The sequence below is a fragment of the Xyrauchen texanus genome, chromosome 22 (assembly GCF_025860055.1).
Source record: "Xyrauchen texanus isolate HMW12.3.18 chromosome 22, RBS_HiC_50CHRs, whole genome shotgun sequence".
Classification (NCBI taxonomy): Eukaryota; Metazoa; Chordata; class Actinopteri; order Cypriniformes; family Catostomidae; genus Xyrauchen; species Xyrauchen texanus.
The window spans coordinates 25,350,185-25,362,269 of record NC_068297.1 but is presented as its reverse complement, the minus strand read 5'-3'; the positions used below and the strand labels follow the sequence as shown (position 1 = coordinate 25,362,269).

General features: G+C 37.0%; 1 protein-coding gene across 3 annotated transcripts in view; it reads left to right on the top strand.

The window, feature by feature from the left end:
* Window positions 1–10,766, top strand: part of LOC127662571 (probable E3 ubiquitin-protein ligase RNF144A-A) — a 54,035-nt gene extending 43,269 nt beyond the window's left edge. For 2 of the 3 annotated variants that reach the window (XM_052153815.1, XM_052153816.1), the window contains exons 6-7: window positions 913–1,060; window positions 2,833–3,221. In XM_052153815.1, coding sequence (XP_052009775.1) covers window positions 913–1,060; window positions 2,833–3,057 — 373 coding nt within the window. In that variant the 3' untranslated portion in view covers window positions 3,058–3,221. Of the gene's footprint in view, window positions 1–912; window positions 1,061–2,832; window positions 3,222–8,676 lie in introns of those variants that run through there. The other variant, XM_052153817.1, reaches the window with a different exon arrangement.
* The last annotated feature ends 1,319 nt before the right edge of the window (window positions 10,767–12,085 follow it).

Here is a 12,085-nt window from a genome sequence, read left to right as displayed (position 1 = left end):
ATTATTATTATTATTATTAAAACTATTTTAATAAAATGTCTTTTAACAGTCCTCTAAATGCAGTTTGAGTCAGTTTGTGCCTCTGCAGATTCAAGGAAATGTGGCATCTCTTTAATTGGCTATGAGAGGATTGCTGCACAGTGTCAGTTCTCTTAGATTAATAGGCTGCGAATTGTCCTGGAAATGAATGGGGTTGTAACTGTCAGCTCTGTCCCTCGGGGTCAGCTTCTCCATTACCAGCGAACACTGTCCCTGGCCCACAACTCTTTAGAACATAAAAAGAGACAGACCTGTCGGAGTATAAAAAAAGAGTCTATCATAGACAGCTTTTTTAGGGTTCCTCTTTAAATGTCCTTTTCAGATCAATTTCATTGGTGAAACTTCAAAGGGAAAAAATGTTTAATGCAAATAGTTTCTCTAAATATTCTTTCTTGCTTGCTCCCTTTTCATTTTCTATTCTCCTTCTACTGTTTCTCTATCTTCCTCTCCCTTATACTAGTTGTGCATGCTAAGGTGAGCATCACTATTTCTATTGCTCATACTGTACATATGTGTTGATGCAAGGTGTCGCTTCACTTTGAATTTTCACCTTGCAGATGATAAAACAAGCAAAGAATTCCAGTGATTTACATTAAAGGAAGAACCATATCTAGGAACATTGGGTTAGGCTCTTTTGACTTGGACCAGTAGGCTACCACCTGGCAAATCCTAAGCAACCCATTTTAACACCCTAGCAACTGCATAGCAACATGCTAAAAGCCACTTACCTCATAGCAATGCCTTGGCAACACCTTAGCATTGTGGTATTTTTCCTGGGCAACATCTTTTTTCATTCATTCATTTATTTCTCTATATATTTATCTTTTACACATGGTCTTCTTTCCTCAATCTCTATCTTTCTATTTATTTCAGTTTTTTTTTTAAGGCTGATGATGACGACGCCCCAATCAAACGCTGTCCCAAATGTAAAGTCTACATAGAGAGAGACGAGGGCTGTGCCCAGATGATGTGCAAGAACTGCAAGCACGCGTTCTGCTGGTACTGCCTGGAGTCCTTGGACGTAAGTGCTCACTTAGTCAGATTGCAAAATATGTCATCTTAAAGGAATAGCTCACCCAAAAAATAAAAATTCTGTCATAATGTTCTCACCCTTATGTTGTTCCAAACCCTTATGGCTTTCTCTCTTCCATGGATCACTAAAGATATATTTTTGGAGAATATCCTGTTCATTCTTTTACATTTATGGAAAGTGAATGGGGACTGAAGCTGTCAATCTCCAAAATGACAAAAACGGCACCATAAATTATAAAGTGGTCCATACAACGCCATACGATAGCTTAATGTGAGGAACATACCAAAAGCCCTCCTAGCTCTCATTGGAGATGTCATATAGACCTGGGCCCATATTTACAAAATATATTTTTTTTTATTAATTCAGATTAATTCATACATCATTTAATGCTAAAAGTAGCTCCTAAACTCACAACAACCTAGAGTGAATCACATTTCGCAATCGAGTCAATGCACATACTAAAATATTCCAAATACTTAAACAAAAAAATACATAGGCCTAAACAAATTTCCAACAAAATGTTATTAATAAAACTTAAATATATGTAAGTTTTATTCATGACATTTTGTTAAAGACAACTTAATGCAATTTGATGGAATTTTGTTGGGAAATTGAAATGCATTATTCTTCAAAATAGGCTAAAAGATTTTGAGTGTGTATTATGATATTATTATGACATTGACCTTTTGAAAAGGTATCACCTGTATCGCAAGCGTGTTTACATTATTGTAAACGTATTTACTGATGCAGTTACCTCTCCCACTCACTGAAACAACCCCGCTATACCGGAAATAAAGTCTACAGTTAAACCCAGTTAAACATTCCTCACCCTGGCAACAGGCAAAATGTAACTGTGTCATGCAGATAAATTGGGAGTTTCTCAGTCATTCATCAGCAGAAATGATCCATCAAACTATAATTCATATATTTTCCTGTTGACGCACGCAGGGAAATATGGCGGCCTTCATGGCCATATCTGGGCTACACCAGTCTTGTTGATGCAGTAGATGGGACACACACACATTTCATTGCATCACAGCATGAAGATGTGACATGATATGATATGATGTGATATAAAAAAATATAATATAGGTCTACTACCCGCTGTCTGTTTAATACATTTGCTGACAAATAGCGGCTCCCTGTCTACCAATCACTTTGGCTGATTTAAGAAAGCATGCTCATATAGTGTGACATCATCCATAGCAACGAGGTCAACTCTGCCTTTACTCTAAGCTTAAGATTTGCCTCTCTTCCTTTGTAAAACTTGAATAGGTTTTAAGCAAAGACTCTTAGCCAGGAACCCTTTGGAGAACTCTTGTGGTAAGATACATTTCTTTGTAAATATGGCTCTTGAGTTTTGCACATGAGTCAAATGGACCATTTTTTGATACTTGCATGATTTTACTTAATTTTACTATGATTTGTTTTTCTTTTGTGTCATTCTGAAGCCTGACTGTCCCAGTTTCCATTCAGTTTCCTTAAAGGGAAAAGAATGGCCAGGATATTCTTCAAAAATGTACCTTTTTGTGTTCCAAGAAGAAACAAAGTGTTACAGGTTCGAAACAACGTGAGGGTGATAACGTCATATTTCCGTTATCCTTTAACAGCATGCTGATATCTTGCTGTGTTTTTTTGATGGTCATCTGGCATGTTCAGTCCTTCATTTAAGGCCGTAAATACAACAGTGGCTTTCATGCAGCTATTAACACCCCCCGAGATAATGAGTGGCCTCTGGTAATGCTCTCTGTGTTTCACAGGATGACTTCCTCCTGATCCATTATGACAAAGGACCCTGCCGCAACAAATTAGGCCACTCCAGAGCTTCTGTGATCTGGCACAGAACGCAGGTGGGCACTCACAGGAAGGAGCACATGTTTTCTTCCCCTTTTTTCCTTTACTCTGCCAAGATCGGAAAGTGTGCCTGTGCACATGCACCTACACGTGACCGAGTTATAGACATCTGTTCAGAAGCAAATGTTTAGAAAGTAGGTGGTTGTGTGCTTTAAGCAGGTGATGTTTTCACTGCAGATTATAGGGCAAGACTACCACAGTGTCACAAATGCTGCAATAACTAATTCTGTAATCAATTCATCTGTCAATTACTGTATTTGTTCTATTATTCAAATAATAAAACATCTAAATTATATTTCCAGCATATGATTGAAAACAAGTTATTTTACATCTCGGCCAGTGCTCTGCTTCACAAAAAAAGGCTCCAAAAAATTCATGCAAGAACACGCGTTGCTTTTAGCAATAAACACCACAACTTTGTGAACACACAAGCCATTGTGAATGACAATCATGTCTCACCGTTTATGAGCATGGAAAGAATGTCAAGATTGTGAAATTTGAGGGGGCTTGGGTAGCTCAGCGAGTAAAGACACTGACTAACACCCCTGTAGTCGTGAGTTCGAATCCAGGGTGTGCTGCGTGACTCCAGCCTGGTCTCCTAAGCAAACAACAAGTGGTAAACCACGAGGGGTAAACTCCTCGTGGTCGCAATAATGTTGTTCTCGCGGTGCACATGGTGAGTTGTGTGTGGATGCCACGGATAATAGCGTGAAGCCTCCACATGCGCGGTAACGCACTCAACAAGCCACGTGATAAGATGCGTGGATTGACGTCTCAGACGCGGAGGCCACCCAGATTGAGGCGAGTCACTACGCCATCAGAGGACCTAGAGCACATTGGGAATTGGACATTCCAAATTGGGCAGAAAAAAAAACATTGTGACATTTGAAAAATTACTTTTTTTTAAATTAGTTGTTTTTACTCAGATCTACCATTCAGCTATTCTAAAATAGTACACATTAATATAATATTATGTTATGTAATGTAGAGTAATAGAATAGAATCAAAATGAGTTGAAATACCAGTTCAACCAAGTAGAAGTTCACATGTAGTTTTCATGTCAGGGACTGAGTCTTTTTAAAAAAGCATGGCACTGAAGTTGCTTAGTAACAGTGTATTGAAAATGTTTATAATCTTTATAAAAAAAAATATATATTTTATTAAGTTGGAATTATTCCATATATGCAACAACACACTTTATTTGCAATAATGTACACAATGCAGAATGGCCTAACTAATAACTAATGTAAATTATGCACCTTGAACACAAAGTGCAGTACATTGACTTTTTTTCATATGCTGAACATAATGTTGAAAAGGTGAGATGGCTCTGAAACGAAGGCAAGGTTTAGCACACTTGCACAAAGACGTCTGTTGCTCAGTGGGGAGGAGTGAGTCATATTAAGCTTCATAAGAGCACGGCGGCTCTGTGCCAGCCCTCATATTTTGCATTTTACAAAGCTTTAGCTGAATTTCATCAGAAATTTGGCTGTTTATGAATTAGTCAAGACAGATCTGCTGGGCTCAGCCTGTCCCGGGTCTGTACCTCAGGGTTTGCTGCACTGTATTCTTCCATTAGATCACAATGCTTTCCCCTGCTCAGGGATTTGCAGTCTGGGAAAAAGATACATTTACATAGAAAGAGAAAAGCAATGTGTGTGCAAGGTTATAACAGGTCCCTTAATAAATGGATACAATTGCCATTCTCAGAATGTTGGGAAGATTCTAAAATATTAAGAGGCTAGTTGCAATTCAAGGATTGTTTACATGAGGAGCAAATCTAGCCTGAATAATTTCACATGCAGCTGTGCCCTATAGTGACCTGAAGCAACTGTAATTGTCAGCCGGTGATTTTTACTTGTTTCATGAATGTATAAAATGAACTCAATCACTGTTTCATTTTGTAAGGAACTGATGCCCCTTTGTGGTGGAAAATTATGTTACATCAGAACAGTGTGTTTTGCTTCTCAGAGAACATTATATTATGTAGGGTTGCACTGATATACAGTGCATCCGGAAAGTATTCACAGCGCTTCACTTTTTCCACATTTTGTTATGTTACAGCCTTATTCCAAAATGGATTAAATTCATTATTTTCCTCAAAATTCTACAAACAATACCTCATAATGACAACATGAAAGAAGTTTGTTTGAAGTCTTTGCAAATTTATTAAAAATAAAAAACGAAAAAAATCACATGTACATAAGTAATCACAGCCTTTGCCATGACACTCAAAATTGAGCTCAGGTGCATCCTGTTTCCACTGATCATACTTGAGATGTTTCTACAACTTGATTGGAGTCCACCTGTGGTAAATTCATTTGATTGGACATGATTTGGAAAGGCACACACCTGTCTATATAAAGTCCCACAGTTAACAGTGTATGTCAGTGCACAAACCAAGCCATGAAGTCCAAGGAATTGCCTGTAGACCTCCGAGACAGGGTTGTATCGAGGCACAGATCTGGGGAAGGGTACAGAAAAAGTTCTGCAGCATTGAAGGTCCCAATGAGCACAGTGGCCTCCATCATCCGTAAATGGAAGAGGTTTGGAACCACCAGAACTCTTCCTAGAGCTGGCTGCCCAGCCAAACTGAGCGAACGGGGAGAAGGGCCTTATTCAGGGAGGTGACCTAGAACCCGATGGTCACTCTGACAGAGCTCCAGCATTTCTCTGTTGAGAGAGGAGAACCTTCCAGAAGAACAACCATCTCTGCAGCACTCCACCAATCAGGCCTGTATGGTAGAGTGGCCAGACAGAAGCCACTCCTCAGTAAAAGGCACATGACAGCCCACCTGTAGTTTGCCAAAAGGCACCTGAAGGACTCTCAGACCATGAGAAACAAAATTCTCTGGTCTGATGAATCAAAGATTGAACTCCTTACGCTGAATGGCAAGCGTCATGTCTGGAGGAAACCAGGCACCGCTCATCACCTCTACCAATACCATCCCTACAGTGAAGCATGGTGGTGGCAGCATCATGCTGTGGGGATGTTTTTCAGCGGCAGGAACTGGGAGACTAGTCAGGATTGAGGGAAAGATGAATGCAGCAATGTACAGAAACATCCTTGATGAAAACCTGCTCCAGAACGCTCTGGACCTCTGGACTGGGGTGAAGGTTCATCTTCCAACAGGACAACATCCCTAAGCACACAGCCAAGATAACAAAGGAGTGGCTACGGGACAACTCTATGAATGTCCTTGATTGGCCCAGCCAGAGCCCAGACTTGAACCCGATTGAACATCTCTGGAGAGATCTGAAAATGGCTGTGCACCGACGCTCCCCATCCAACCTGATGGAGCTTGAGAAGTCCTGCAAAGAAGAATGAGAGAAACTGCCCAAAAGTTGGTGTGCCAAGCTTGTAGCATCATACACAAAAAGACTTGAGGCTGTAATTGGTGCCAAAGGTGCTTCAACAAAGTATTGAGCAAAGGCTGTGAATACGTGTGAATCGTTTTTTATTTTTTATAAATTTGCCAAGATTTCAAACAAACTTCTTTCACGTTGTCATTATGGGATATTGTTTGTAGAATTTTGAGGAAAATTATGAATTTAATCAATTTTGGAATAAGGCTGTAACATAACAAAATGTGGAAAAAGTGAAGCGCTGTGAATACTTTCCGGATTCACTATAGGCACCAAGATGATGGTCAAGAATTATTTTTAGGTTTTGACAGAACTAATATGATTTTCAGTACTCTTAATCAGTACTATTTGTTAAACATGTAATTCACCATATCACACAAAGGTTACTGAGTGCACCTTGGAAAGGCTATTATTAACATTATACAGTATTGGCCTGAACTGCAGAGTTCTTCATTGTTTTCATTTATTAACAACTTGGGCTGCAAATCGATAAAAAGTTGTAATCTAATTAATTACATGATATGCTTATTAATTTATCACAATTAATAACACATCAATGTTTGCTACAAAAGACCCACACATAAACATAATTTAGTATATCCACCCATTATCTATAACCTCTTATCCTATGAGTAGGGTCACGGTGGGTGCTGGAGCTACTTTGGGGTGAAGGCAGGTAATTCAAAATATAATAATCAAAATAAGTATATATATATATAATAATTCAGATTCACTGGCCTACTGTCCACAGCGATCCATTTTACAAATTGAGTTCATCAATCTGTTGACTTAAAGCTAAAGTGAGTAACATTTCTGGAGTTAAAATACTTTCTCATATACCAGCTTAATATGCAGAGACAACTATAAGACGTTAAAAGTTATTAAAAATGTTTAACATTTTTATTTTAAGCAGCCTCTTAAATGACACAACAACATTGAATTAACCAATGGTGTGAGCGGGGGGGTGGGATCATCTGTTTGTTTGAATAATGAAGGACGGGGGTGTATTAGGAATGCTGTTTTGAAAACAATGTTTATTTTTGCGATGCCATTTGGTGGCTCTAGTGGCGTAGAAATTACACACTTCAGCTTTAAAAGATGTTCTCACAAGACACGTCCTTGCATTTCATCTGTACACTTCCGTTAATACTGAACAGACGGAGGACGGAAGGCGCTTGGTGCGTCTTGATGTGGTTACGTCGTAAAATGCCGAATTTTTAGGATGAAGTGTCAAATTAAATGTCGTTTAAAAAAAAAAAAGAAGAAATGTGTCTCGAGACACCTGCTTGCACTTTGCTCCGTTTAGCTGTCAGTTTGTTGTCTGTATAGCTGTAATTGAGTTTATTGCTCCCGTATAAGGGGCCGTTTTCATTCACATGAAACGCTCTCATATTCACATCAGGGAGGTGGTTAAATAAGATTTTTGGATTACGCTTATTTTCCTTTAGTTTAAAGTGCAATTTGAATTTCAAAACTTCTTTTGTTTATGTTTTTCATGTTTCAATAAATGAATAAAAATGTTAAAGCAAAATCAATAAAGCAAAAATATTCACCGATCCTCGGCAGTGGGGTTAGCGATATAATCATATATCGCAATATTTTTTAAGGCGATTATCAGAAAAAGAATTACATATCACCCAGCCCTATGTGAGAGATAAAAGTAGTGTATGTCTGGGCATTTTGTGTGTATTATAGAGGTTAAATAAGTGAATGCAATGGTGTTTTAAAGTAGTGAATATGTGAGCATTTTGTGTGTATATGTGAGCGTTTCATGTGAATGTGCATATGTTTTGTGAGTATGTACAAACATTTCTTGTGAATGTGACAGATTTTTGTGTGTATACGAGGGGTAAAGTTTGAATTATAGCCTAAACGGCCCCTCACACTCCCTGCAGACTGAGACTCACAAAAAAAGGTTGATTTGCTCTGTCAGTAGGAAAATTCCCTGTTTCTGTGGTGTGATTAATTGCATTCTTTATTAACATGATATTTTTTTATGTTATTAATCACTCTAAATGAACGTGTTAAATCTACTGCCTTATTTACAATGTCACATTTTTTTAGCCTATAGAAATGTCACATTTTGCTTGGTTGTTATTTAGTCAAGTGAAATACTTAATAATAATAATACACTGCTCTCTCTGTTTTAATGTTGTTCATGTTGAGTGTTCTATAACTGTTTCATATTTTTTGGAAACCTTGCAGAAAAAGCGCAGGAAGGTGTATATATATATAATTAAGCCCTGATAATATCTGATTCTAATATTGGCCAAATTATACATGCAATGATACGATATAGGCTGAATGCAAGATGGTATTAAGAATTGATTTTTAGTGTGTTGTTGTGAGTCTCAGCTTGTACCTGTTATTTTCATTCTCCACAGGTTGTTGGAATCTTTGCTGGTTTCGGACTGCTCTTACTTGTAGCCTCTCCATTCCTTCTACTAGCCACGCCATTTGTGCTGTGCTGTAAGTGCAAATGCAGTAAAGGCGATGATGACCCTTTACCCACCTAACAGCCTGCAGCAAGGAGTCTGTGTTGGAGGAATTCCAGTCATCTCCTTTAATCGTTTTTCTTTATCTCCTCCACCTTTGAGCTTTCATCAATTGGTGGGACTCGCATTTGAAGCCACAACGCAAGCCATCTCACGCCATGGTTACTGTCACAGCTAGCTGATGTGGGCTATTTCAAGGCAGGCCTGACGAGAATAAAGGAGACCTCATGAGCCTGCTGCTTGCTTAGGTGGAGGATTTGAGAGATGGGGTTACTTACTGCCCCTTCCATAGTAACACGAGAGATGGTACTAAAGGAGCACAGTGCTGTTCTGTTCAAGCACTTGTCTTATTTTAAGGATGTTTTCCAGATGTATTCAGTCTGTACATCTGTCGGTCTCTCTGTGCATAGTAGTTTTTCAGTCACACGGCTCACTCTTTATCACTTGTATTGCTCAAATGTACAGCAAGAATACTACTACAATTTTAATTCAAAATAAATTTCACATTCAAGACTTTATTTAATGGCACGACTTTTGTTTTTCTGTATTTGTCGAGATATCTTTCAGATATAACCAACAGTAAATTGACTGCCGATTTTGGTTGCTGATGTCATCAGGGTTTCACAGATGATATTCGCATTTGGAATTTCTCCCTGTGCCCATATACACAATTTGTTTGCTTTGAGATATCACTGATCTCCATGGATTTAAAGTGTTAATATTATTCCAAAGCAGGACTGTTCTGTGAGTTTAAAATCCAAATACTGACCCATTGAAATCAGTAGAGTTTATTGAGTTGCTCAAACAAACCCTTAAAGTAATCCGAACATGAGATAAAAGATTACAATCATCTAAGTGCAAACTGTCAGAATACTGAAACCTAATTACAACATTCTTAAGGCCATTTTTTAACCCTTACTGTAAATGCACTGTATTATAGAAACTTTAATAGCACTCATCTAAGTCTGCAGTATGTCTGAAGTTCGAAACAAACTGATAGTCCCTTTTTTCCACAGTAAAGTGTGATCATGCCTGAGGATTTTATGCTGATTTACTAAACGGCCTGTCTTGTGTATTTTGTCAGATAGTTTGAAACATGCATTCAGTTTGTATTCCTAGCAACAACATACAATTTTGGAACAGTCACTGTAATTCAGGCAGGGATTATACACAGATTTCAAGACTGTGTGGCTTAAATATATTCACAAGTCCAGCACTTTATCTATGCAAGTTCAAACAACTTGAAGATAAAAAATATATATATATATGGCTTCTGATGTCTTTAATTGAAAGGTAGCGTAGGGGTTTCTATGGGCAAGTTTGTGTCTTCTTGTTCAAAACAGAGTTTATCACCTTCTGAAATGCCATTGTGCTAATGTTGAATATTGACAAATAGTTTTAAATGAGATTTCTTCCCTTAAGGGGGCTGGTTTTAAAATAGATTTATGATGCTATTTGAATGTTAAGATTTTGCCTGCACTTCTTGAATTAGCGAGTATATAATCAAAAGCTATTGTGCCATCGATCATTTGTTACTCAGAAATATTCAAATCAGAGCATCTGCACCCGCCATATGTGTAGCTGGATAATATGTAGCTCATTAGATTTCTTCAGAATTGTCTGTGTGATTCCCTCATCTGCCATTTCTTGTGTGCCATATTTGAGGTTGACATGACAAAGTGATTGTCTTTTCTTTGCAAGAAAATGTTGTGTGTGCCCCTCTGAAATTCACAGTATTCACAAAGTTGATAACTGGATCATATTTTTATGTTTGTCATCTCCATCATTTGGTAGCAACCTGAATTTTTATGTTTTCAGCCTTACATTTTTTAGTACCTCAGTTTTTCTTCTGTATCCTATATATATATATATATATATATATATATATATATATATATATTCATCCTCAGGTCCTCCTAGATAAATAATGTTGTCACTTTTAAACTTTTTTGATGTTCAAAGATATAGAGCTTTGGACTTTATGCATACATAAAGTAAGTTAAAAAATAGTTTTTACATGAAATGGACAATTTGTAGATGAATGATTAATATTATTGTTATACATTATATATGCCCCCACACAAACCAATTTTTGTTTATATATATATATATATATATATATATATATATATATATATATATATATATATATATATATATATATATATATATATATATAATATAATATAATATAATATAAGAATAAGATGTTCTTTCAACAAAATAAGAACGATTAGTTCCAGTATGTATAAAACTCTGATCACGTTGGTTATTTTTGCATGCTTAGATAAGTGAATGATATTTCAGTGTTAGTGTCCTGCCCAAATTTTTTTATTTTGTTCTTTGTTTTACTTTTTGTGGTTAATCTATATTTATTATATTATTTGAAATATATGAATTGCACACAAGTTACTTTAAACCTAATTGTGGTTATCTTATTCAACATTTGGCCATTTCATATGGAACAATCTAATGTATTGCATTGGTATGTATATATTGACAATCGTGCCAAGTGGATTTTTTAAGACAATGATGAGGGAGCTCTTTTTGATAGTGAGTAAATATGAACTTGAAGTAGATCTTTGATGTTATATGTTTCATTGCTAAATGTGATGCTCTTTTCTGTTGTATACAGTACATTCTTTTGTGAAATATTAGCTGTGTTATGCACTTTCAGAAATAAGGTACCATTTAAGGTATAATAACCGGCCCATCACTGGGGTGGTACCCTCAAGGGGACCTTTTTCTAACTATTGTAGAAATATATAGCTCATTTTGGGTACATAATTGTATGCTAAGGACCTTTTGTGTACCTTTAAATTTACATTTCTTTGTTTCTTTTTTCTGGGAACAAAAAAACATACCTTTTTATCTACTGAAGGGTAAAAATATGTGCCCAAAACAAGGGTACTGCACCCAGTACTGCACCTTTAACTGTACCTTTATTCAGAGTGTATATTACTATTTCTTATTTCAGGGTTATAGACCTTATTCACACTAGCGCCATTTTTGAAAAATCTCTCAAATCGGATGTTAGCAGATTACAGTGTTTTTAGATCGTTCCGCGGACAAAACATTGATAAAATATCTGTCCAAGAACATTCAGTATACAAAAAATTCCAGACAACACGAGTTGTGAAAATCAGATGTGGTTTAGGAGCTTTATACAGCTTTATATCGTTCGTGCATTAAAGAGAATGTAAGTCTATCCCTCACAGCCTCATTGTCATTCCCATTAAAAATCAAAGATGGCGCTAGCGTGGATAAGGTCGTGAATTAGCACTTTGGCAGCTCACTT